This window comes from Vespula pensylvanica, chromosome 11 (assembly GCF_014466175.1).
Source record: "Vespula pensylvanica isolate Volc-1 chromosome 11, ASM1446617v1, whole genome shotgun sequence".
Taxonomy (NCBI): domain Eukaryota; kingdom Metazoa; phylum Arthropoda; class Insecta; order Hymenoptera; family Vespidae; genus Vespula; species Vespula pensylvanica.
This window is the reverse complement of record NC_057695.1, coordinates 4,543,020-4,570,205: the sequence shown is the minus strand read 5'-3', so window position 1 is coordinate 4,570,205 and position 27,186 is coordinate 4,543,020. Positions and strand designations below refer to the sequence as shown.

General features: G+C 32.0%; 5 protein-coding genes and 2 non-coding genes across 9 annotated transcripts in view; 3 read left to right on the top strand and 4 right to left on the bottom strand.

Annotated features, from left to right (window-relative positions):
* LOC122632920 overlaps nt 1-9,895 on the bottom strand; it is a 34,836-nt gene extending 24,941 nt beyond the window's left edge. The window contains exons 1-3 of one of the 2 annotated variants that reach the window (XM_043820242.1): nt 9,758-9,895; nt 6,661-7,003; nt 6,366-6,554 (exon numbers count right to left, since the gene is read on the bottom strand). In XM_043820242.1, the coding sequence (XP_043676177.1) occupies nt 6,366-6,367 (2 nt within the window). In that variant the 5' untranslated portion in view covers nt 6,368-6,554; nt 6,661-7,003; nt 9,758-9,895. Of the gene's footprint in view, nt 1-6,365; nt 6,555-6,660; nt 7,004-8,974; nt 9,097-9,757 lie in introns of those variants that run through there. The other variant, XM_043820243.1, reaches the window with a different exon arrangement.
* On the top strand, nt 5,354-5,435 carry Trnas-aga. The gene has a single exon. It is a non-coding gene; the product is annotated as a tRNA-Ser (tRNA).
* Nucleotides 7,765-8,790, top strand: LOC122632934 (peptidyl-tRNA hydrolase ICT1, mitochondrial). The gene is made up of 3 exons (XM_043820262.1): nt 7,765-8,041; nt 8,175-8,363; nt 8,443-8,790. The coding sequence occupies exons 1-3, from the start codon at nt 7,892-7,894 to the stop codon at nt 8,710-8,712; spliced, it is 609 nt and encodes a 202-aa protein (XP_043676197.1). The 5' UTR covers nt 7,765-7,891; the 3' UTR covers nt 8,713-8,790.
* Nucleotides 8,934-12,665, top strand: LOC122632928 (clusterin-associated protein 1). Its single transcript, XM_043820253.1, has 6 exons — nt 8,934-9,076; nt 9,203-9,399; nt 9,671-10,066; nt 10,381-10,619; nt 10,684-10,865; nt 10,976-12,665. The coding sequence occupies exons 1-6, from the start codon at nt 9,055-9,057 to the stop codon at nt 11,254-11,256; spliced, it is 1,317 nt and encodes a 438-aa protein (XP_043676188.1). The 5' UTR covers nt 8,934-9,054; the 3' UTR covers nt 11,257-12,665.
* On the bottom strand, nt 11,593-21,482 carry LOC122632927. 2 transcript variants are annotated; one of them, XM_043820252.1, is made up of 8 exons: nt 21,464-21,482; nt 17,988-18,038; nt 16,782-17,042; nt 15,116-15,321; nt 14,543-14,744; nt 14,224-14,451; nt 13,847-14,157; nt 11,593-13,771 (listed from the first exon to the last, which is right to left on the bottom strand). In XM_043820252.1, the coding sequence occupies exons 3-8, from the start codon at nt 17,028-17,030 to the stop codon at nt 13,264-13,266; spliced, it is 1,704 nt and encodes a 567-aa protein (XP_043676187.1). In that variant the 5' UTR covers nt 17,031-17,042; nt 17,988-18,038; nt 21,464-21,482; the 3' UTR covers nt 11,593-13,263. The 2 variants fall into 2 exon arrangements, with proteins under 2 accessions (XP_043676187.1, XP_043676186.1); XM_043820251.1 differs by lacking the exon at nt 21,464-21,482 and adding an exon at nt 20,060-20,350.
* On the bottom strand, nt 20,468-26,692 carry LOC122632926 (sodium-independent sulfate anion transporter). Its single transcript, XM_043820250.1, has 8 exons — nt 26,502-26,692; nt 24,075-24,259; nt 23,811-23,948; nt 23,392-23,670; nt 22,864-23,173; nt 22,026-22,328; nt 21,697-21,931; nt 20,468-21,621 (listed from the first exon to the last, which is right to left on the bottom strand). The coding sequence occupies exons 1-8, from the start codon at nt 26,551-26,553 to the stop codon at nt 21,375-21,377; spliced, it is 1,749 nt and encodes a 582-aa protein (XP_043676185.1). The 5' UTR covers nt 26,554-26,692; the 3' UTR covers nt 20,468-21,374.
* Trnas-aga lies at nt 25,349-25,430 on the bottom strand. The gene has a single exon. It is a non-coding gene; the product is annotated as a tRNA-Ser (tRNA).
* Nucleotides 26,693-27,186: the final 494 nt, after the last annotated feature.

The following is a 27,186-nucleotide window of genomic DNA, read 5'->3' as shown; positions in this document are numbered from 1 at the left end:
TTTTTTTTTTTTTTTTTTGCAAAAGAATCTCCCTACACACACAGTTACAAGAGGAACAAGCAACAACGATTTGATCAGCTACACACAGCTGATCTTTTTATTATTCTTTTCATCTTTTTCGAGAAAAAAATACAAAGTATAATATATTCATAGTCGAAGATACTAAATTATCGCGATGACCGACGTATTATCCACCACCATTTAAGTTTTTTCTTTCTTTCTTTTTCTCTCTCTTTCTTTCTTCTTTTTTTTTTATATATATATATACCAACGAAATATCCTCGATCCTTCCCAATAAATTTCAAATAGAGAGAAACCATACCTTTTTGTTTCTTCAAAATAATCGTGTCTTTGGAGATTTCTATATTATATGAACGATTAAATAAACGATTGATAAAACAAAAACTCGTCTTCCTTTCCTTCTCCAAAAATAATAATCGTCGAAGGATTTTTCGAGGTCTTTGAAGCGAATATTCTTCCCCTACTCTCTCACCCTACACTATTCTTTGTTACTTCTCTGAGCCTGGCCAAAGCCAAATAATTCGATTTCTGTGTCAGTATGTCATACGGGCCGTATCAGCAGCGAGAGTGACTATGAGAGTTACTCAATGAGTAATCGAAATGTGAGTAGAATAGCTATACTATTCACGTAGCGCCGCGACGCTTCGTCTTCTCTCTCATTTAAATCAACCGAAGAGACGAACATCTTCTATTGATGTCTACGATAATAAAAAAGATTAACAGTTAAGAGTCTTTTTTAAAACTGATGAGCATACAAATATATATATATACTTACATTACTACATTACTATATATACTATATATATATGTGTATGCATGTATATATACCATCTATTATATCTATTTATAATCCCTATGCTAAATAACGAAAGCGAAAAGGTAAAAAAAATGCGATTAGTTACGTTTATTTCTTTTCTAAAAGTAAGTTAGGTGTTGTAAGTATTATACAATGTATCGTGGATCTACCACGATCGATTACTATGTCTCTTCGAAATCGGATCAAGGTTTGGATTAATCAGTATTAGCTAATACCGAAGAAAACACATACCGACGAGACGTGCCGCCTTGTAATAAGCTTCTTTGTTAAACTTAGTTTCTTTATTAGGTTACTACGAACATATTAGAGCTTATATCTCATTTTTTATTTTTTACAAACGGATACAATCTCATAATTATGTATTTATGAAGATCATTGTCTGTCATCTTATTTAATAAGAAATAAACAAACGATATCATTGAAAATGTAAAAATAAAATGATTTTTATCTGAAATGTCTGAAAATGATTTTTTTCTCGATTAAGAATAGACTTACAATAGAAAAGAACAATTGCCTTTTATTTCTCTCTTTCTCTCGCTCTCACTCTCTCTCAACGTTTGCCCTTTAGACTATCCTCTCCCTTTCGAACACGTGTCTCTCTAGATCGTTCTTGATTCCACTTGACGATGCTCATCGGATACTGTTTACTTGCTTACCTGCACCCTCTTTTGGCCGCACCCTCTTCGTCGAGAGGATGATAGAACGTAAAACGATTACCATGTATACATAATATATGCATTCATTCTTCGTTTACCATGATATACATATACTTATACATATGTGTGTTCGTATATTTCTATCTTCATATAAATATATATATATATATTCCTCGCTAATATATCATAATGTACATATGCTTAAATATTTCAATCTATCTACATATTTTATACAAGTAAAACATATGTAGATATATATATATATGTATATTATATACTCATTGCTTAGATACCATTATATACATATACCTACATACATACACACACAAACATACACACACGCACGAAATGTACATGTAAATATAAAAAAATAAATATATTTACGTATCTTATACGAATACATGTGGATATACATATATGCATCTATACATACATGCATACATATATATTTATATATATATATATGTGATAATGTATATATGTAATAATGTATATATGTGTGAGGAAACAGGAGCGACGTAGCGAGGAGAAACGATCCAGGAACCGGGCGCATCGAGATAAACGAGCCGTGCACTGACCCGCTTTCCGCCGCGGACGGATCCTCGTTTCGTAATATCTGCCGTGTCGCGTCGTCGAATACGTGGGTATTCGTCGTGTGCGAGCTTCTCTCGCCTCCTCCTCGATTAGTGCATCACGAGGTATCCTTTGAGAGTGTTAGAGAGTATATTAGAGATGGAGATGTGAAGTATACTCCGTGTCTTTTCGATGACTTCGAAGATGTTCTAATCCGAATGAGAGATTTCTATCTTTTTTTTCTCAAATTTGAATTTCTATCGCGTTAAATGAGTACGAAGACTTTGATTGGAATTTGATAATGATTGGAGAATGTGAATTAGGTTTTTTTATCTTATTTTTTTTTTCTTTTTTGTTTTTCTTTTTAACGTCGCGTCTTTCGTATTATATTTTTTTTTCTCTTGACGTCTTGATTTTTCAGGAATAGAGATACATATTTAATTTGCAAATTTAGAAATTTCGATCTAATTTTACTTTAAATTACAAACTTTATGAGTTTCATATATATATATATATATATATATATATATATATATATATATATATATATATGAGAATGTGTTATATTTGATTAGAATTTCGTAATAATGAGAATGATTTAATTATATTTTGTTTGATGCCTTGATCCTTTAATTGTATTTTCTAATTAATCTTACATAAATTAAAATATTACGAGAGACTATTGTATAGAAAAAAAAAAAAAATTAAAAATTTTATGTAGTTATATATGAACGTATGATAGATATATTTGATTAGAATTTCATAATGATTACGGACTGTGAGAACGATTTAATTGTATTTTCTTTGATATCGCGATTCTTTAATTATATTTTCTAATGAATATTACGTAATTAAGAATATTGTGAGACAATTTGTATAGACAATTTGTATGGAATTAAAAACGTCATTTAATATTGAATATAGAAAATTTATAAGAACATTAAAAAACCTATAGGAAGAAGAAACGATTGACGTTAAAAAATATTTCTCGATGTTACAAGAGTCCTGTGATTGCATCATTAAACCTGTACGCAAATTAGAATAGTATTTCTAAGTACTTTACAGTCATGAAACACTCCAAATGACGTTAAATGCATTCTTCGATTCAACCGACTGCCTTCAAATGATTCCATTTACGTTTTCATAGTTACCACCTTCGAATGTCTCTCTTGAGATGGTGAGATTCTTTCATAGATCATAATTGCGGTTAACAGATCATACGGAAAATAGAAAGGCGAAGATTCGAAAACGAACTGTGACTATGAGATTAGAATCACAAGGATTCCATTAGAAGCTAGAGAAGACACTTTTCTATTTTTACGAGCTTATTTATCTCGTATTTTCTGAATACGATCGTAATAAAACATCAGACTTCTGTGAATATTTGTTCAAGGGAAAAAAAGTTGACAAAAAAAGAAAAACAGAGAGGAAAGGAGAATGAACAAAAGTGAGGATAAAAAAAAGAAAGAAAAAACAAAAAAGAATAAAAGTGACATACAATCTTAAACAATCAACCATTTCTAAATCATTAACGTAACCATGACGACATGATCTTTTTAGATAGCATGATACCTCTCTTCGCGAAAGGAACTTTGCATTTGATTCGATCTCGTAATTGATATTTATGGAAATTCCGGAATTATGGCTGACGACATAAGGATATGACCTCGTCGAGAGTCAACCGATTTCGCCTCTTAGAATTTATAATTCTCTGCATACACATGTACGTATAGTAAATATGGACGTGTACATCTATGTGACATTTTTACGAGTCCAAGATGACGAGAAGAATAAAAAAAAGAAAGAGAAGACACGAATAAGACGATTTAATATTGATAATGAATTACGTCGTTTGAATCACGAGGTACTTAGTTTGTTTAATGTCACTAAATAAGAACTATGAATCTTTCAAAATTTTATTAAATGTTTTGATTATCCAGCGAAAGAACTTTTAATCCTTTCAAAATAAGTACTTTGCAATTCGCCTATGCAAATATATACGTACGTATGTATGTATGTACGTATGTATATATGTTTGTCTGTATATTTAAATTTGACGAATACATGGTAATTTTGTGCGTGCGTAGAAATTCTTATACGAGATCGAACGGTGATCACGAAGAGGACCAAAACAACACGAATCGTTCACATGCTAGTTATCACGAGGTTGTTTCTTACGCGAGAAAGAGAAAAGTGAAGGTGTTATGGACTATGGCAAAACGTATTACGAATATATGTGTATATATATATATATATATATATATATATATATATATATATATAGTCAGGAATGTAAAATGGCTAATAAAAATCTTCAGGGATTCTCTACGATCCGTTGAGATCAAAATTAAATATGGGCTTTCTGAGTCTTTCTCTTTTGCTTCGCCATTTTGAAACAAGATGGCTTTCGAGAATATATGTACGTAAGATGATATGGGACGAAGAAAAAATTTTTATGAGATCATTAAATATGGATATCTATGGACAGTCGTAAGAAGAAAAAAAAAACACCAAAATCAAAAAAAAAATAAATAACAGAAAAAAGAATTAAATAAATAAATAGTCAATTAATCGATCAATCAATCAAAGAATTTTCGTTCGAATCAATTGTTCGATACTGTTCGTACGAAATCGATGATTAAAAATGATGATGAGATGGAGATGGGACCAGGAAGATGGAATACGTTACGAATGATTAACTCGTACACGCCATTGTAATTTCCTTCGGGCTAAGTGTGGAATAATTCAGATCCGGTTCCGGAAAGCAATAATATAAGAGATAAGAATGTGCCATGTACGTAATCTATTATGAAAGGAATAAAAGATGAAGATTCGTCTAGGTTTTCTGTTAAGCTTCAGCGATAAACAATCCGATACCACATATGGAGCAATAGCCTTCCATTTTCTACACCACCTATCGTAATATCATGATTGGATTGCTTGTAAAGGCATAAAAACAAAACAAAAGATAAAGAAAAGAAGAAAAAAGAAAAAAGAAGAAGTAAAAGAAAAGAAAAAAGGAAATAATTATTATCGAATAATCATCTCTCTCTCTTTCTCTTTCTCTTTCTGTCTGTCTCTCTCTCTCTCAATCTCTCTCTCTCTCTTTCTCGAAGATTCATTCTCGTTGATTGTTGAATGATAAGAGTCGATATATGTCCCGCTAATTCCACGAATCATTACGAATCAAGACAGATTATTTCCGGAATCTTTGATTCATTTGTTCATAAGGTATGATTTCATACGAATTTTCAATTTTTCCAATGTGGAAAATAACTTCCACGTAGCAGTCGTGGCCGAGTGGTTAAGGCGTCTGACTAGAAATCAGATTCCCTCTGGGAGCGTAGGTTCGAGTCCTACCGACTGCGAAATTCTTTGAAAAGAAACCAAATTTTTGGACAATCGATATTCTTTCCTCTTTTTTGTTCTTATTCCTATTTTCTCAAAAATGATTCAACCTCAAAAAGATGAGTTGCTATCATTACATTCAATTTTTAAATTATTCTGATACGAATTACAAGATAAATCAATATTAATTTTATAGTAATTTTGATTACATAACAAGAAAAAAAATATATATATAAATTTATATAAAGTGTGGGAAGATGATAAGAAAAGAATGGAAAAGAAAAGAAAAGAAAAGAGTTTTAATTAAAGCCAAGAGAAAAGAAAGACCGGGACGAAAAATTCATGATTTCCGATTAGGTTAACCGCAAATTGTTTGCTGTGTGGTTTCACATCGGTGTAATTGACCGAACTAAAACCCACTCGTTTTCTCTGATTCCCCTTTTGTAAGCGCATCTCAAAGGAATAGGAAAAGAAAGTGCTAAATATTGGAATAGTATGCGTAGGTGTATGCGAAGTGGCAATAGGTATCTTCGGTAACATCTTCATGTATATATATATATATGAAGATATACATATAGTTAGATATATATATATATATATATATATATATATATAGTTCCCATAAGATATCACGTGTAAAGTTCTCGAAGAAGACACCACCGATCACTTGATATATACGCAATCCTTATTCCGCATCGTTACACGGTATCGAAGACTATTGTAAAACGGTTGTTGGGACGCGATGACATCTTCTTGAAAAACGGACGTTCCGTTACCTATTCGACGACGTAAAGACGTTTTGCATGTCGCGTAAGCGTTACACGTGCCGTTATATCATGCAATCGATTATCGCGTATACTTTTATGGAAAATAACGTTAGATCGAAGCGCACCGTTCTAAGGAATGCAAATTATGTCATTAGATTTATGTAACGATAGGTAAATACTTACATAGACAAAGAATAGAGATAACGATCAGAAAAGTTAGGTACAGCCTGACAAACCAAATGTCGATCACGTGAGATAATCCATTGTATCACCCGACTCCGTCCTTTCTCATATTTTCTTTCCAAAATCTTTTTAATATTATTCTTATTTCCCTTAGAAGCAATCTCATTTTCGTCCTCCAATTTCTTCCAGCTGAAAAAATATATATGAGAAAAAAAAAAATATATATATATATACCATCATTATTTTTATCGAGAAGTATTTTACGTTTGTCGATTATAGATATTAATAAACTTACGAAAATTATGTTTATTAATTTCAGATGATTCCAAGATCTCGGATTAACATTCCGATCGGTAAAGCAAATTGTCGATTTTTACAAGTGCAACAACCCGTGGCGCGTTGCTTGTCCTTGTCACAGTATTCCCATCGGGAAAAATGCAATCAGCCAGGAGAAGTTCGGTGTCCTTGCAGGGGATCGCTCCTCCGTTATTACCGTGATTTTCAGAATGGCTTTCTGCAATCCTTGGACGATTGCAAAACTAAAGATTGCGTCAATGGCTCGTATACGAGGCGCGTAGACGACGCGCGATCGCTTATGTAGACTCAAATTAAGAACGTTTAATCTTCTTTGTTGATTCCTAGGAAATTGATGCAAAGTACACTTCATTTGATAAATATCATTTTAACCGGGATGAGAGGGGCCGAGAGATGAGATTGTACGAAAGGGGGGGAGGGTGGGAGGAGGGCGCTAAAAGTGGGTGCGGAGGAGAGAGTCCAAGTTATTCTATTTAAGTATTATATCGATTTTTTTTTATAAATTCCTATAATATTTCTCAACTATTATCCGATTATCCGTTCGTATCGATGATAATAATCGAATTATTAGAATGCCAGAGTGTCGAAGTGTCCTCGTTCGTTAATCCTTTTAACGTTTCAAAGAAAAATCATAAGCCCACGATTGCGTGTATCTAAACATCCTTCAATATTTTTATCGGTAATCAAAGATTGCAATGCTACCTAACTTTACTGTAAATATACGAACTGTGACCGTTTGTAAAAAAAAAGAATAAAAGAATTATATTATAGATTGATTAGACGAAAAATTTCGTTGCGGTTATTATTTTATAGAGGCTTTTTTCCTTTCTTTTTTTTTTAAATTAGGCAAGCATTCTTATTGCGTTATATGACACCATTTCCTTACAATCATTTTATGAATTAATTATGGAATATATAATAGTTATTTTTTTTTGTATATCTACTTATTATATATATATATATATATATATATATATATACACATATATATTTACAAGAAAATAAAATTTTGCGAAGGAGTTAGAGAATTTAAAAAGTCGACTTACAATCGATAGTTTCTCCGATATATCGAAAGGTCGATATGTCGAAGTAAATATGTCATGGCGACTTGAGTGCTACTAGTTGAATCCACTTTTTTATAGAAAGTAAAAAAATAAATTTTTCAACAAACTTAATATTTATGTGATTCAAACTATTCAAAAATAATCACAATGAATATTTTTACTAGACAATGTGTGAAGATTCTTAGAACGTCGAATAAAATGTGTATTAACAGTCCAAAAACTTTTGCTTATAAAAGTGCAGTTTCTTTGGAAAATTTATATCCTAACAGTAATCTGAAATTATTTACGGCAAATTTTGTAAGTTACTTGTTAAGCGTTAAATTTATTATATAAATATATAATTTTTATAAAAGAAAAAATGTCATAAAACACAATTTCTACAACATAACCTTACTTCAACTCTTACTGGATTTTATGATAATATTCTCAGGTGCCAGAAGATGCCTCCGCTAAATTTAATGGATATATACCTATTGAGAAACTTACTATCACTTATAGTCGTAGTAGTGGTCCTGGAGGACAAAACGTAAATACTGTAAATACTAAAGTAGATTTAAGGTTCAATGTAAAGGATGCTACGTGGTTGTCGAATGAAATTAAGGAAAAACTGTTAGAACAGGTAGATACAATAATGTTAATAATAATTTGATTTGAACGATATGAAATATAACGGATAAAACTACTCTTCTTTTTTCTAGCAAAAAAATAAAGTTAACAAAGAAGGTTATTTAGTAATCAAATCTGATATAACAAGATCTCAACAGTTAAACTTAGCTGACGCTTTAGAAAAACTTAGAACATTCATAAGAAAAACATTACAAGAGCCAGCGCAAATGACCAAAGAAACTGCAGAAATTATAAGAAAGAGACAATTGAAAGCAGCGAGAGAAAGAATTTTTGTAAAAAGAATACGTTCGCAGATAAAGCAAACTAGAACAGGCGTATCTACTAAAGAAATATATGATTAAAAGAATTTGTAGAAAATGTGCTTTAACGTATAAAAAATGATAATAGAAATAAAGAATAAAGTATATTCTCTTATAAAACAAAAATTCTGTTCTATATATATATATATATATATATATATATATATATATAAACACACATGTATATAATTATATCACACAAATGCAAAGTTTTAGTTAACGTTAGGTTAGGTTTATGGTAATCGTCATGGTAACGAATGCCGCGTTAATGAAAACAAAGCTGAATAAAATACTTATGAAATACCTCGTAAAAGGATTGCGTGTAGTTAACCTCTGTCGTCGATTATTTCTTCCTCGAAAAAGTATATAAAAAGAAAGAAAAAGATGTCCTTTCGAGAATTACGCAGTATGTAACTTCACATTATTTTCAAACAAATACATATTCTCCATCGTGTATATATATATATATACATAAGTACACAAAAAAATATTAATATCAAATTAATAGACAATTTCGTATGATATTCTATAGATTTTACGGAGACAATGAGAGTACTTGGATATCCAAGATTAATATCCATTGCGAATTTTCGTACTCCAAATTTTCCTTTAGTAGCAGAAATTTTAGTCTGGCTCGTAAAAAGATTTGATCCGGATGCAGACATAACCTGCGAGCACAACACCGAGGAAGAGCGAATTTTTCTAATACGTAGTGTTGCCGAATTCATGGTAATTATTTACTTATACTAATTACAACTATAAAAAAATAATTATAGACAATTGTAAAATATAGTACCACACAGAGGAATAATTAATTGTTCGACCAATCAGAATCGAGCATTACATTGAGTGGCGCAATAAACTGTATTTTTTCTTTTCCAAACATTTTTTAAAAATATTAATCGTAATAAAAACGAATAAAATTATCGATGATTATTCTTATATATGTGTATACATACGCATATGTACATTATATATTAATGAAATAATGATTATACAGGCATTAAATACTAACGTAAAATTAAATACGAAAAAACTATATCAAGCTGACGGTTATGCTGTACAAGAATTATTAAAAATAACTAACCTGTTACAAGAAGCTCAAAATCGTGGTAGCGAGAGTATGAATCAAACTGATGGTCGTAAGATCGTCGAATTCAACATTTCCGACGAGATAAATGAATTAAAATCGACGAGGCAATTAGCTAGTCTCTTGACTGTGAATGGAGCAACGCTTTTTGATCTTCTTGGTCGAGAAGTTGAACTCCGTGATATTAGAAACAACAAAGCTGGTAGACAATTTGATACTGCTGAGATAGAAACTGCTCTGAAGGACGTCATAGAGAATATGAGGAAAGAGATAGAAGATACAAAGAAACAAATCGACAACGTCAAGGTATAAATATTTACATTATGAAGTACTGTAAACGTATACCTATAAGTTTACGTATATGTATGTATGTGTGTGTGTGTGTGTATGTATCATTTTGTGATTGGCTTATTACTTTGTTCCAAGATGGCGAAATGCCCGCGAAATTTTCGTAACATCTATATTAATATATTTATACGTTTTATATAATATTCAATTTTAACAAATAAGCATAATCAATATATTATTGTTATTAATAAAAATTAAAGTGATCGTTGATTTTTTTTTCTATAATCCTCCATTTAATCTTTTGTATTTAAATACTTATTTCCTATTTAAAGGATACAGAGCAAAGTCTTGATACAAGGATAGAAAGACGTCGATCAGAATTAGAAAGAAATCAAAAGAGACTGCAAACTTTAAGAAAAGTTCGTCCTGCTTTTATGGAAGAGTATGAAAAACTTGAAGCCGAATTGAGAATGTTATACGACGATTATTTACAAAAATTTCGATATCTCTCGTATCTGGAACATTTGCACGAGGATGCAGCTAAGGCTGAACAGGAACGAATTGAGAAACGGTAAGTGCAACGATGGAAAAAGATTAATAAAAAGAAGAGATTTTAATTTTCGTATATGTTTTAGACAAGCGGAAACTAAAAGGAAGCTGGAACAATTGCGTTCGGAGGATGTAAGCTTCGAAAGCATGGTCGAAGGAAATGATCTAATATTTGGGACAAGTCTTCAAGAATCTCGATTGACTCTTGGCGATGTTGAGAAACAAAATGTGGAAAAAGCTATGCAACAGGGTGCTCATACAAAAACAGGTTAAACGAATAAAATAAATAGAAAAAGAATATTTTTTTCTTTTTCTCGATATCTTTTTTACATTCCTCGTCGAACATGAATTTTAATCGAGCAAAACCAATCATTACAGATACAGAAAAAATGTCGAAAACACAAATATCTCAGCGACGAATTTATGGTAGCATGTCTGGTCGCCAACGAGGAACAATTTTGGAATCTAATGACAGTGCTGGCTCGCTCGATAGCGACAGCGATTTACTTATCGATGGAGATCTCGATGACGACGACGACGAGGACGACGATGATCTTTTAAATTCTGTGAGAGGAACGGACATAGGAAATTTCGATCGCAAGGTTGTTCAAGATAAACGATCCGTCAGCAAGGTCGATCATTCCGACGAAGATTTTTAATTGAAAACAATTTTAATCTCGATGATTCAACAAAATCAACAGAATCGTTTCTCTGATCGGTAATTTTCTTTAGCTTTATTTGGTGTGTATCATAAAAAGAGAAAAAATAGAAAAGGATAGGTACCATCGTACACCTATTCCATAGATATTACATATAGCGTAGAATATAGAGGCAAAAAATTCGCATAATTTTCAATAATAATAATAACGACGATGATGATAATAATAAAAAACTAATAATGATAATAATATCCATTTATGATTGTTCGACGAGCAATGCATTCGTTGATAATGAACAATGCCGAGATACAAATAATTAGCGATAATTCGTTATAATTCTTTTCTATAATACTCTCCTATTGGATCTTTAATATTAAGAATTTCTAAGTACACATTGTACATACATTAACTACGTCTACGTCGGATATTGTTCCTATGGATATGCATAGGGAGTTCGTTTAAACACGTTGTGCGGATTTTGAGTGCGCTCGTTCGAAAAAAAAAAAAGAAACAAAATAAAGAAAGAATGAAGAGGATATTTTGAACTAAAAAAACGAGCGAAACTTATAATCTTCATGATCTATATTCACAATAATCTTTCAACGTTTATCATTATGGTATAAAATTGATCACTAATGAGATGATAAAATAAAAAATATTCTAAATCTTTTGAAATATTATTTTTCCATGATCAAATGAAAGAAATAATTGATAATTATCGAAACGAGAAAAGGATCTTTAAAATGTTGAACTGGTGTATTGGTTTATTGCCAATGTGGTTAAAAGACCTTAGACCGAAAAAATTAGGCCATAACTACCGAATTAACAGTCTTCTGTTAAAGATTTTTTTCTCTACAACGATATAATTCATTATCAGCAGCAACAGCATCAGCAAATAGTTAACAGTAATCGAGTAATGTTCTGCGATAATAATCTCAATGGCAGCATTTGTTGAAATAATTAATCTTATGGGTATGTAAATGAATAGTATAGCACGGGTGTCCAACAAAAAAAAAGATATTAGCTATACGATATACGTTCAAGACCTAACAGGCAGCAGATTATCATTGACATTTACTATCGCATATTTTGGATCATTATACTTTCTATCTAACGAACAGGTACAAATACAGTGAAAGTAAAATCGATTCGTTCGAGAACATTTTGTGTACTATTATTGATACTTTGTCTAACTTTGAATATAGTTATTGTATTTATCGTGCAACATTTAGAGAGGCTAAAAGTGTTATTTGAATGCAGTTTGGTTAAGCGATGGCGTGTTCAACTTTCAATGCAGTCTATCAAGTAATCCTCGTTTGCTTGCTAATTATAATTTCAGAACGATAGACAGAAAGTATTGGATCCATGAAAGTAAAAGAGAAAAAAAAAAAGAGAAAATAGAATCCTGACTGCCGCCGGTGTTAACTCGATGAAACGTTCGAAAGCGCACATAGAGATATAAAAAAAAAATAAATAAATAAAAGGACAGTGAAAAAAGCTTCGAGAACAAATAATCAGACGTCGGATAATAAAATAAACGCGAGACGACGTGTAGGGTGACCCGGTTTTTTTGAGTCCACGTAGAAAAATATTGTTGATCCACTTTTCACCGAATGAACACCCCTATATGTATAATCTCGCGAAACGAACGAATTGAAATTCTTCGATCGGACCTCGAAGGTAACGTCGATCTGTCGATATCATCTCGGTTATTCCCAACTCAATTACTCCGGTCAGTATTATCACGGATATATAATGAATCCTTCGAACGTATCCAACTCGGAAGAATAAATTTTGAGCTTCCGGACGTATGTAAGCCAACAGGGTAAAAGGGTGTATTTACGATTTACCCTGATGAAATTTGATCAGATATTTCCCACGAAAGATCCGTCGACTTTGTTAATCGATCGATCAAGGGTTACCATAATTGTAAAAATAGGTCCTGGCGACCCTCGGCGTGCCGGTAAAATTCCTAATGTCCCATGGGACTTCAACGACAGTCTTTCGCTACCTAACTGACTTCCCCAATGGACTAGTTTTTATTCGTGGCGTCATTATTGGCACGGGATCCAATTCAGGCAAGGTACATTCGTTACTAAGCTCTATCCAAGTTCTATCGGCGTTGTCTGCTAGCCTATCCTTGTATTTGTAGGCCGTTCTGTCGACCACCGAAGGTGTTTTAACGCAATCATCGCCACCAAACTCGCATACTCGATAATGATGTAATATAGCAGCATCCAAAGGCATGTTCAATGTACCATGCCCAGGTATGAACTCCCAAACGAAATGATTGCCAGCTTCAACGACTCCCTGAGGCTTGCAAACGTATTTCGATCGTTGCTTGTGTGGATGTAACTTGGTTCTTCGTCTAGTTTTTCTTAACGTGATCAGGCCAGCTTCAGTCGGTGTTTTGCTCATCACTACGAACGGATCGTCCGCCCATTGTAAATAGAAAAATGCATTTTGAAAGGAATAAGCTCCCGTTGATTTGGTATTTATACGATTGCTCATCCACCTGAAAGTAAACATTCGTTAAACCGTTCAATTTCTCATTACTTTTGGAACGCCCCGCCCTCGTACGCGATCATACCTTATAAGATCGACTATGGTGTCATTGTGACGTGGTATGATGAACTCATCGAGATCGACGAGCGCTACGTATTCATATTTATACATGGACCGATAAAGACAATCGTTCAAAGCCGCGAAAAGTCCTTCCGTTCGTATCTCTCGCTGAGATATCATATCCAAACGGTGCCAAGGTAAAATAGTTACAAGACCTTTATTCTCGTAATACTTGAGGGCACAATCAGTTTCGGAACCAACGGTATCGTTGTAAAGAGTAACGTGAGTTGCACCAAGTAATCTGTAGAGCTCGATAAATTCTACCAATTGCAATACCTACAGAAATGTATATATTCATCAATTATAAGAATTTAGGAATATAATCGATTCTTTATCACATACCCGATTGTAATCGTAATGCAAAGGTTTCACACAAACTGCTAATGGTTCTCTGTCCTTTAACCTATCCTCAGGTCGATTCAAAACGAGGATTCGATTGGTTGGAGAAGCTCTTAATCTAGCTACGACGCTAACGGCTTCCGGTATACTGTCAGCCATGATCGATTCCTTTGGTAAAGGGCAGATAACGAAGCAGGCGCTATATTTCAAATTCCAATTTTCTCTGATCACCTGTAAATCATATCATACAGTTGAGATGAAAGGAATGATTGCGAGAAATGGATAAAAGAGAGAGAGAAACGACAAAATAAACGAATTTCACCTTCACTTTAGCAGCAACTGTTACCGAGGCCGTTACATTCCCACTGTTTTGCTGACGATACCAAAGTCTGCACCATACTCGTTCCGGACCTCGAGTTTTTGTTGCACTTATTACTCGTACTATCCCCTTATTAACTTTCCCAGATGCACTGTTACCAGCTACTCTATCATCGTAGTATGCCGAATAAACGAAGAATTTGAATCTGTAAATGAGTTTGCTCCAAAATACGTAAGGTATAAGGTATATCTTCGAAGATATTAATAAAGAAAAATAAACAAAATTGATTTGACTCATTGAGTGATAATGAGATTCTTGTTTGCAAGCAAATATCGAATTAAGTAATTGATTTTTAATTTGACCCAATTTTTTATCTCGTTTTTTCCTTTTCCTTGTTTTTGTTTCTCGATATTTCTATAGACCGTGTTAAATTAAATTCGAAGAGAAAAATTATTGAACGACATGTCACGTACCGGATGAAAATTATTATTTCGAGAGATATCACGAAAAACACAAGTATTTAGGAAATAAAAAACAGAACATTATTTTTTCTCCTAGAGATATAATTCGACGGACCTGGTATTGGTAACTGGTAACCACTCGGCATGCGTGACCCTCAAGCTTTGGTCTAATTGCGGTAAACGAGCTTCCAAACTAGGTGGTAAGCTTGGTAGGACCCTCGGATCTGCGTGAATCGCTGCCTTCTGTCCGCCTTCCTCACCGTGAACCAATAAACCGATATGATCATCGAAGGTACCCTTTAAGCCGACGTAGTCTTCAGCCTATGAAACGATTAAAAGATAACTCGATATTGGAGTATATGACGATGATCGTTTATGTATTTAATAGGAAAGAGAAAAGAAGAGAAAAAAAAGAAAAAGAATATTATCGGACGACGATAGATCAACATTGATAAAACGTAGATAAATCTCTAACTATTGTATTTAAAAAAAACGTGTATCTAAAAGAATCAATCATACATTGTCAATCTTATCTCTGTTGATAGAATTTACACGCCCACTAACAATTGAAAAATGGCCGACAATTGTTTTAAATTGAATTCTATGAAAATCTAGCTATCAATTCTAATTTAAAATCTAACGACGACGACAACGACAACAATGATGATGATCATCACCATCATCATCATCATCATCATCATCATCATCATCATCATCACATAAAAAAAATGTATTTTTTCCATGAGAAATATTCCATTTTTTCTGTTTTTTTTTTTATATTTATTATATTTTTTCTGTTCTTCTCCTTTTTACAATCGTGTATATAAAATAATAAAAGGACGATTTTTATCTAAATCTTTGTCGCAAATCAAAGTGAAGGACGAAATATCCTAGCAAGTAGTTCGAAAGGGATGAGAAATCGATGTAGAAGAAGGGGTGATGCGAGGAGATGGAAGATAAAGTTTCTCGCTTCTACTTTTTTTATTTTTTGTAGATGAGTAAGAGGGAGAGACAGACAGACAGACAGACAGACAGACAAACAGACAGACAGACAGACAGAGACAGAGAGACAGAGAAAGAGAAAGAGAGAGAGAAAGAGATGGAGAGGAAAAAAGAGAATAGTTCAGAAAGAGAGGCCGAGTACAAAGTTGAGCCTAGGTGCTATTAGTTCGAAAGTCCTTTCTAAGCTTTCCCTCACTTCCGACAGGAAACGTTAGAGGATTACCGGCTGGTAGGATCGTTGAATAGAAAACTCGCGTTTCTCGAAGTTCAAACGCGATATCTTTTCGTAGGATAGATTTCCTGTATGTTGGAGATATAGTAGTGGTAGTGGTAGAAGAAGAAATAGTAGAAGAGATAAAAAATAAAATTTAAAAAAAGCAAAAATAAAAGAAAGAAAGAAAAGGACAAAGAAGAAGAAGCAAACTCGAAACTTTATAATTTATTCTTTAACTGCTAGGAGTTCTGTTTTGCATCTCGGAATTGCTTCTCGTTAATTAAACGACTTTGTCAAGGAAAATATCTTCTTTATCTTTTTCTCTTTTTACGATTTTCAAATGCAATTATTCTAGATTATCTTCCCTATTAACCTGACGGTCCTACTTCTTCTTTCTTTTCTTTTCTTTTCTTTTCTTCTTTTTCTCTTCTTTTTTTTTACTACAATTACTTTACGAAGTGGCATTAAAGAAGCTAGATTTATGATCTTGATTTATAGAAGAAAAAGAAGAAGGAAAAGTAAATAAATAAAAACCAAGATGATAAACATTTTTTATCCAACTCACTCCGATCTCTCCGTAATCCGGACGATCTGGTGCCGCCGCCAAACGATGTCCGTTTCTGTGACCACCTAATGCACCTGTACCGCTGAGATTTACACCGCGTCTTTCGTCGATCAGAAATATCTCTGTGAGAACGATCAAACCGAAAACGGCGAAGAACATGATTACCAGCATGAAGGACAGGTTTGCCCTTTCCTTCAGTAACCCGGCGTTTCCTCGACTCCCACCGTAGCCTAATCGTCGGGCACCCATGCTCGTACAGCTCTACGTAAATGAGATATTAGTTTAAAGAAAAAAAAAAAAAGAAAAAGAAAAATTAATATATAAACAAGTGTTAGAATTCAAGGATCTTAACAAGAATAATCACGCGATATATAATTAAAATAGATATTTAAAACGACGATGAATCATACATTATTTTATGGACAACGTAAGTACACCGGAAGTTGTCGGACACGACTTGCTCGAAGACTAACGTTAAAATGACTTGTCACGGAGCGGACACGTGAAGAAAAACAAAAACAATATAGGATATATAGGAAGCAACTAATGCCGAACTATGTTTTTAATTCAACGTCAAAAAATTGTCTTGTTCTTTATTTTTTGTTTGTTTGTTTGTAAAAAGTAAATGTCTTTTTTCTTTTATTACTTTCACACGACAAACAGACGTAGTTTTAAACGCCGTTAGAATATTTTTAAAAACAACTTTGCCTTTCCTCTTTATTATATTATGATTTTGTGTTTCTCGTCTAGTACTGTAACGATATTCACGTTCCTTTTTAATTTCGTTGAAACATAACAAGTATGTTACGAAAAAAGTCACGCACCGTTGAGAAAATTAGTTTTCCCTGTCGAGAAGTATGTATACCCGCGTTCTTAAAACAGATTTCTTTAACTCGCACGTCCACCGCTCCATACAAAGTATTGATTTTCCCCTTTAAAATGCAACTAGAGTACCTTAACGTTTCTTAAGAAGTTTCTTGTATGCGCGTATGTGTGTAGACGTATGTATGCTCGTGCATATACCGTGCTAGAATAGTTCTAACGACTCGAGAAAACTTCGAAATTGAGTAAAAGAATAGGCTTTTCATTGGTTCTTTATGTTTAAAAATATGGCTTCGTTCCTTCCTTTCTACCTTTCTTTCTTTCTTTCTTTCTTTCCTTCCCTTTATTTGATTTTATTGTATAATATTTTAATAAAAAACATACCTAAAGGAGACCCAGAAAAATTGCTGCCAAGCATGAGGACGGTATAATGTTCTGAAATAAATAAAGAAAGAAAGAAGGATTATATACTTTGAAATAAATTCGATTTTGTTTTTTTTCCTTGTATGATTTTTTTTCTTTTATCTCTTTGAAGTTACGACTATTTTGTGACGCGACATGAGCGGTAGTAAAACGTTAGAAATGAAACTGTAAGTACTTTTTAAATACATACCAATTATTATCATATCATAGTTGAATTTATGCACATTTACGAATGTAACAATTTGATTTCGTACATATATCTTATCGACAAAGACATTTTTAAACGAGTGAATTTTTACCGACGATGAAAACTTGAGAATTCCGAATGAGGTTTAGTTGCTAACGATTTCTTTCGTTATTTATGTCTTATGCCTGATAATACCTTTTGATAAGATATAATTTCTATATATTTTTATGTAACACATATATTTCCTGTGATACTTGTTGCTGATACCATCGATTGAAATTATATATTATGTACATTAATATTATATATCATATTATATTTATTATTATCTTATGATATATTATAATGAAAAATATACTATAGTATATCGTTGCTGTATATTATGAGATATAATATAGTAGTACATTATAAAGATATATACATAATATAATATAGTATGTATATGATATACAATACTGTATTATAATGATATACTATATTTTAGTATATAATATTAAAAATTATGCATTACTTTGTTATACTTATTACACACATATATCTATCATTAGAAAGCTTCAGGAATATATTTTTGAAATAAACAAAAGGTCTGAGCGAAAGCGAACAATAATTAAGAAATAATTAATCGAGTCTTTGTTCTTTCTATAAAAGTTAACTAAAAAAGAACAAAAAAGAAAACATAAAATATTAAATCCGTAACTTCATTACTTCATTTGGACGATTAGAACGTAGTTTATTTTCTTTTCATTTCAAAGTAAAGTCTTGACATAAATAAAAAATCAAACGCATCCTATATTTTCTTTTGAAACAAGGCTTAAATGTCGATACTTTGGTCTATTACAAAATGTCAGTCTTATCATAGTTAAATACTCTCTGCTATGAGCACACACAATACTTATTCCTGACAGAACGCTTTAACAACGGCACGATAAAATGTCGATTATCTTCGGCAAGCTAATAAATAGAATATTATTTTATGTAGAAAATTAAAAATAAACTCCTGGTTCGCTCACCCTCTTTACGATTGTTTATAAATAGAAAAAAAAGCAAAAAGATGATACCGACGACTCTGATTGTTATTTAAAAGAAAGAAAAGATAGACAAATAAACAAATAATATTCACATGAATAATAATACAGAAAATTAAATGAAATTTTCGAATTTTATCAACTAATTTCGAACATCTTGATAACTTCATCTCGAGCTACATCTCGACTATAGAGTTTCAACGAATACAACACAGAAAAAGATAGAGGTGATTAGCCTTTTGTTTGTGTAACGTAGAAAGAAAAATAAAAACTAATAAATAATTATAATTTAAAGAATTGTGATTAAAAAGCACGTTAATTGTATCGAAATAAAATAATATTATTATGATCAGAACGATCACTCATTTGAATTTCGAATTAAAAAAAAAAAAAAAAAAAAAAAAAAACACATAAAAAGGAAAAGAAAAAAGGATATATTAAAAATAAAATTTGTTTAAACGTATCGTTGTATAAATATTGGTTACTTTTATCTATATCGTATTTCCATTTTTTCTTTTTATATACAAAGACAATAATAATATTAAAGTTTTTTAAAGCGAGACACATTATCGTTCAAGAAAATAACTATAAAAATAATTCCACATAATTGATATATTTTGAACTAATCTACCTGTATAAACATATTCACTTCTTATTTCCGTAATAAACAAATTAAAAATACAAAAAGCTTACGTCTAAATTTAAAATAATATTAAGAAGAAAAAAAAAGAGAGAGAAAGACAGAGAACGGATCGACGATCTTCGAGGCGAGTTGAAAGACTCGAGAGGGTTGGACACACGTTAAGGGTGAGTGTACTCACGTTTAAAGAGCGAAATCGTCCGAATGAAGGGCGTTCGTTTTGTACAAATGTCGTATGAGCGTCATCCTCTTTCCTCTTGTCACTGATTCCCTTCATTCTCTTTCATCGACCGTCCCTGGTGAGAGAGTGAACTACACTCTCGGTACGAATCGATGAGTGACACCCACCAACGAAAAGAAATAAAAAATGGAACGTGAGAGTGAAAGATAAAGGGAGAGAGAGGGAATGTAAGATAGAGATAGATAGATAGAGAGAGAGAGAGAGAGAGAGAGAGAGAGAGAGAGAAAGTGCAAGAGAGAGCTTTAGAAATTTTCTTTGTCTGATCAGCGAGTGTACCTTCTTCTTCTCCCTCTTTTTTTTTTTTTTTGGTATTCGAATTAAATACAGTAAAAAATAAAACACGAGAGAGAAAGAGAAAGAGAGATATTAAAAAAGGAGGAAGTAAAAGTTGATATAGAAAAAATAATAGAAAACAGCACAGAAAGGAAACACTGGCCACGAGTAGTCAAAGGACAATAAGTAGTCCGGCCGGTTAGGATACGTTCGTTCGCTCCTTCGTCGCGGATGCGAAAGCTCTCTCTTAGGCTCTATCGGCCTCCTCGAAAGCTAGGCGCACGCTCGCAACGAATAGCGACATCGATCGAAGCACCCTCTACTTAATCGTCTACGTTGATTGGTCCTTATACCTAAGATGCGCGCGCCCGCTCAAATTTCACTCTACAATCGAGCGCTTGCGCTTTATACGAATCTAGCAAAAATACGAAACATTTTTCTAATGTTTCTCTTTTTTTCTTTTCTTCTTTTTTGTTTTGTTTTGTTTTCTTTTTTTTTTTTTTTCTTTTAGTCGAAATTGTACAACTTATTAGATGTGTGATTTTGTTCATCTTTAAGTATTCGATGTAATATAATGATGATGATGATGATGATGATGATTGAGATTTTTCAAAATCATTGATCGATCTCTTCGTAAACATTGCTTTGGATCATTGATACAATTCCGTCGAAATACAGTTTAACGTTCACTTGTGAATTGCATCGATCAATTACAATATAATAATTTTTAATATTTCCAGGTCGTTAATTCGTGCAATATTATCGTTTGACGAATATTTGCAGAGATATTTACAGATAGATTCATTGAATTTCTACTTAGAAATTCGACCAAATCATCCGATGATAACGTATCATTGATTTATTTCTTTGTAGATACGTTAACTTATAGACAAGTCCTATTATAGAATTTTGATAAAACTAAACATTGTGCGTTATCCATAAATAAATTATAGAAATAAATTAATATTCATTTATGCATTCCTCAGAGCACCGTATTCGTAAATATCTGAAGTATACTGCCACAATTTTTAAATGATAATGACAAAGAGGAATCGTAATTTGTCAAAATACTTTTCATTTCCTCCGACCAATTCCAAAAGATCAACTTTTGTTGTCTAGTTTCCAAATCAACGTGAAGTAGAGTAAGATTTTTGGCGACTGTTGCGTCGATTCTCAGAACATTACGTCCGTCTATTATCACAGGTATACTTTTGGTACATTTATGACACCTACGTATCAAAAACAATATAAATCGATATTCTAGTACATCCTAAAAATTGAAATTCAAATCTTATCTATCTTACCACTCCAACACTTGTTCTCTTAAGTATTCTGCAGCTGGAAAACTCAACGATTGCTTGGGCAAGACGAATAAAACGGTCATATCGTCGACAACGCGTTCCTCGATCAATAGACCCGGTCTGGCCGCAAGGTAAAGAAGGTGAATAAGATTTATAACAATTCCAACTATCATGCCATATTCCAAACTAAGACCCAGACAACATATCAAAGTAACTATCAAAGGTATAAGATCAATTCCTATGAACCCACAAACGCATTAAACTATAAATATATTATCCGTAATAACGTTCAATTTGTTAAATGCAACAGGTATAAAAGAAAATTCTCTTACTTTTCGTACGCCAAAGAGTTGAAAATATGTCCACTTCAAACATGTAATACATAGCAACAATTATTACAGCAGCTAAAGTGGCTTTTGGAATTAACTGGAAGATCGAAGTTAAAAGTCCACATGCTAGTAACACTAAAAGACCGGTTATTATACCACCCATTGGAGTTTTCACGCCAGATGCATTGTTCACTGCGGTTCTTGTAAAACTACCGGTCGTTGGCATCGATCTAACGAAACTTCCAATAACATTGCAAAGTCCAACCGCAAACATTTCTTGCGTTGCATCCAAAGTCTTTCCTTTTGCTATAACAGAATTTAAAAAAAAAAAGACATATCAATTAGTTCAACACAAGATTTCTTTTTTTTAATAATATTTAACGAAAAAGGAAAAAAATTATATAAAGATTAATTTTCACAAATACTTCGTACAATCACTCTCATACTAATAATTGACATTATAAAAGATTCTATGATATGCAAATCTTTCAATTGATTTCACTTAAGATAATACAATCGTGTCAAGTACCTGCCTTCCTTTGCTTCGATTATTAATGCATTTTAAAGTCGATAACACGTTCTTGGTCTATAATCCGGAACTATGTAGATACATATACATAAATAACGTATATGGTAGTGAGTTTTGCATTATTACTAACTTGTGATCTACTTTCTTGCTTATATCTTCATCAAATATTTATAAAACCGCTAGAGAGTGTATAAGTTAATTTTATCGCATAGAACTCATTACGCGACGTTTTCATTCATTTTACTCTTCATTTTTTCTCTAATTTTTTTTTATTTTTGTTTTTTTATAAATATTAAATTCGCTTAAACATACCGAAAGCCTTAGCTATAGCGACACTTTCCAAAATAGCGATCAATGGTATCGATGCGATAGTACTACCAAGTTCTTGAATCAATTCAGGAAAATGATAGGTTTTGTTGCTGGTGTCTATAGAAAATGGTGGTGGACTGAAAGGCGGTAGACCTTTTGTGATGTTCCCGGTAATCTTGAAAGGTTTCAGGTCATATAAAGATAAAGCAAAAACCAAAACTATACCCATGATAACGACCACTGCGTTTCTTGCCAAACAGATTAGCCACATAATTTTTTGGAACGTAGTACCTCTCTTCTTACCAGGCAAATTCTGAATTAATTAAAAAATGATTTTCTTATGTACTAATCTAATTAAAAAATCTTGTTATATAAGTCGAGCTTCTTTGAAATCAATTTGACGATAATAATTATGATTATATAGATAATATTGATAAGATTTACGATCCACTTCAAGTCGAAACTCAAATTGAAATCTAATATGTTAGGATTAATGTAATACTAGAAATTATTGATTTACTTTTAACTTACCTTTAAACATACTAACAGTATTATCGTTGTTACACCAAGAAGAGTATCCCATAATGTAATACTATTATAGTGATTAATTATTTTAGAGATCGAATCGATGAAGGAATCGCTTTTACCACTTATACCAAGAAGTGTACCTAATTGTGAAGCTGCTATGATGATCGCTGCAGCATTCGAAAAACCACAAATCACTGGCATGCTTATAAAATCGACAAGAAAACCAAGCTGTAATATTCCCATTGCTGTTATTATGCATCCTGATAAAAAAGATATAAGAACCTGCAAAACGGATTATAACGTTATTATAAAATATAAAACGTGTTATGATGATTTTCTTCATGTTTATACAAAAATATTTCGTATCAGAAAATTTATATCGGAAAATTAATTTTATTCGATAAAATATAAATTTTTCTTACAGCAATATCTTCTCCTAATGTTTTAACATGATGTTGAGATAGTAAAGCCATTATGGCCGTAGGACCCACGGTTACTTCTTTTGTGCTACCAAACACTAGATATACGAAACATCCCATAAAACTGCTATACAACCCATACTGTAATTTACAAAAATTATAATTTCAATAATAAAAAGACGCAAATTTCATGTTTACAGAGATATGTTAAAAACGTTGATAAATTATTTTCTTATCTAATTACAAAAAGAATGATAAGCAATATACCTGAGGTGGAAGAAGAGCGACTGTTGCATAAGCTATACCTTGTGGTATGACTGTTAATCCAACTGTGAATCCCGCCAAAATATCTTGCAAACATTTCCCCCAGTTGTAATTTGGCAACCATTTTAAAATCGGTATCCTTCGAACAAGGATTTCCTTGATGTTAGTCGATGTGATAGAACTTCTCCCTTTGACAAACGAAAAGAATTATTAAATTTAAAGGAAAAAAAAAAAGCAACAAAATTCACGATATTTTCATACATAATAAAAAATAATATTTTTTAAATATATTCAGCGAACAAAATTAACAAAATTAAAAAAAAATATTTACGTACACACAACCATATCTTTGTGACGAATTAATTAAAACACCACCGCGATAAATCCTATATTTTGTTAGGAATTAAAACTAAAGGAAAGGAAAAGCAAAATGAAAATGAAAATAAAAAAACACGTTTAAATAAATGTTAAAAAAAACTTCAGGCGGAAGTAATTAATGAGAAGTTATTGTCACGAGAAACGTGAAAAGACTGAGACATGCTTAACGATTAGAACGGTATAAGCTAATAATAAACTTTCTTTGCTAAGAGATATTTAGAATGGATTTGAAGTGCGATAAAACGATTGATGCACGATTACTCGCTCTTTGTCAGATAATAACATTTCAAATATACGACTGAAAAAGACTACAGAATACGACAACCTGGATGATGTATCGTGAGAAAACATTTATTGTTTATCTTAAAATACTAAACACAACGTGTTTATTATTTCATATTTCACGGTCGATAAAAATCTCATATAAGAAACGAAGACATCAGAGTACAATGTATGCAAGAACATAAGCTGCATTCTTCTTCGAACGTCATATTCAAAGTTGTTCTTACTATATTATTCATCACTTAATTCGATTGTAAATAATTTAACAAGTACAATATAAGTCTGTTATATATTTATGCATATTTGTGCATACCATAAAAAATATATATATATAAATATATAAAAATTTACTGTCAATACTTTATCAACATTCTTTTTAACAAAAATTAGTTTTAGACGTGCACTAATAATTTATGATTTCGATAAATAAAAAAGTATAGTTAGAAATAAAATCGTAACTATGTTCTGTAATAAAGAAAAATGATTAAAACATTATACTTTTTTCTAGAATTATTTTCCATGTTTCATTAAAAATAATAAGAAAGAAAATAGTGGATGAGCTCAAGACAAAGGTAAAAAATAAATTATAACAAAAAAAAAAAAAATTCACACCTTTTCGCAGTCGGTAGGACTCGAACCTACGCTCCCAGAGGGAATCTGATTTCTAGTCAGACGCCTTAACCACTCGGCCACGACTGCTTATGAAATAACTCTCGTTTGTAACTTATAACACTCAAGTATAATAATAATAATATAAATTAAAATATATTTATGTCTTTTCCATAAAAAAAAAAAAAAGAAATAAAACACACGTTAGAAAAAAAAAAAAGAAAAGAAAAAATTTTAATATAAAAATCTAACATTTTAAGAATTACAAGAAAGAAATTAAATTATGATTAATAATTAAAAAATCGTAAAAAACTTATCTATTATTCTAATATATTCTAAGATCTTAGATCATAGAAGATCAACAGGTCAATATCTACAGAATAATCATACGCAAATTAAATTTTATTATAGGCAAAATCTTCGCAATCGTCATCCAATTTTGTTAAATTCATGCCATAAATGATCTTCCTTAGATCGCAGTTATTGTAAAAAAATATCGAACCCGAGAGAGATTAACACTCTTAAACAAATAATCGCGAGCTCGTTTAAATCTTAGTAATATTTTTATAGCGCTTATATAAGCAAAGTAAAGTCTTTTATCTCTCGTCGAGTACGATATGAGGAAGAGAGAGAGAGAGAGAGAGAGAGAGAGAGAGAGAGAGAGAGAGAGAGAGAGAGAGAGAGAGAGAGAGAGAGAGAGATATTTGGGAACTGTATCATTGACAAGAAACACTTAAAGAAGGCAACTGTACTCGTAAGAAAGGATACGCTAATATCGATAAAAAAAATATGAATTATCCGTGAAGTATAAATCATGCTCTATGTGATTCGTTTCAATGATTAGTCATAGGATATGGAAATTAAATAAGCAAAAGAGAGAAGGTTGAAACATTATGCCGAGTCTGATATGATTATTTGAAAAATGAAAGATGACACAAACGCGATATCCAATTATCATAGACAACTAGTCTCTTTCGCTACCGTATATTAGATTTTCTTCGAGATATCAATCTAATGCTACAATAAGAGGAAGTTTCTATTATACCGGAAATGCATACGATCTATACACTTACACCCACCCACCCACACACACACACACACACACACACACACACACACGCGTATGTATGTATGTATATATACGATAATCAAAAAACTTACTCGGTGTTAACAATGGCGTTCTTTCATGAACATTCTCTCTAAGAAACGACATAGCGTGAAATTGTCGGCACTACTGGACAGCAAGCGAACATATCAACAGAATTATTGCAACATTAGTAGAAAAGAGTTTATCCGTCGATAAGACAGAATGTGAACTAGTTTTATCATATCGTATGACATTGTGCGCTTGATCACTATATTCGTATGTTTGAACGAATGCATAGAGAGAAAAAGATACGTCACTAGATTAAATGTTTAGTCATTTCATTGCTCAATTTTTAAACCTCATATTCTATCGTTGTCGTTACTGCATATATAAAAATGAAGCACTATTCCTTTCAATTCTCATCAAGCAAGATATTACGTTATATATCTATGCATATTCTTTTCGACATAAAACTATCGATAAAGATTGACGTAAATGCGGAAAATCCATTTAACTTAACATTTAATTATTCCCACGCTATGTTATTATTTTTATTTATAGTACTTCATGTTTTCCCAGATTAAGAATGAGAAAGCTAAGGTCGCAACGACTAACGTCATTTCTTTTCCTCAACGTGTTTCAAGACAAAGAATGTTTTCGTGCGAAAAGACCATGAGAACGAAAAGTAACAACCTGAAAGACAGAAAGCACATTCCAGAGTTACATAATGAGCTACGTAATATATATATGCATAGAATC

Coding starts and splice junctions, on each gene's coding strand:
- LOC122632926 (XM_043820250.1), bottom strand. CDS start 26,553: ATGTCGTTTCTTAGAGAGAATGTTCATGAAAGAACGCCATTGTTAACA. Junction 24,260..26,501: donor AACGCCATTGTTAACACCGA/GTAAGTTTTTTG, acceptor CGTTTGTCAAAG/GGAGAAGTTCTATCACATCG. Junction 22,329..22,863: donor CGCTATAGCTAAGGCTTTCG/GTATGTTTAAGC, acceptor ATTCTGTTATAG/CAAAAGGAAAGACTTTGGAT.
- LOC122632934 (XM_043820262.1), top strand. CDS start 7,892: ATGAATATTTTTACTAGACAATGTGTGAAGATTCTTAGAACGTCGAAT. Junction 8,042..8,174: donor AATTATTTACGGCAAATTTT/GTAAGTTACTTG, acceptor TAATATTCTCAG/GTGCCAGAAGATGCCTCCGC. Junction 8,364..8,442: donor AGGAAAAACTGTTAGAACAG/GTAGATACAATA, acceptor TCTTTTTTCTAG/CAAAAAAATAAAGTTAACAA.
- LOC122632928 (XM_043820253.1), top strand. CDS start 9,055: ATGTCCTTTCGAGAATTACGCA. Junction 10,067..10,380: donor AACAAATCGACAACGTCAAG/GTATAAATATTT, acceptor TCCTATTTAAAG/GATACAGAGCAAAGTCTTGA. Junction 10,866..10,975: donor GGGTGCTCATACAAAAACAG/GTTAAACGAATA, acceptor CAATCATTACAG/ATACAGAAAAAATGTCGAAA.
- LOC122632927 (XM_043820252.1), bottom strand. CDS start 17,030: ATGGGTGCCCGACGATTAGGCTACGGTGGGAGTCGAGGAAACGCCGGG. Junction 15,322..16,781: donor CGGATTACGGAGAGATCGGA/GTGAGTTGGATA, acceptor ATCGTTTCATAG/GCTGAAGACTACGTCGGCTT. Junction 14,452..14,542: donor CAGTTGCTGCTAAAGTGAAG/GTGAAATTCGTT, acceptor TATGATTTACAG/GTGATCAGAGAAAATTGGAA.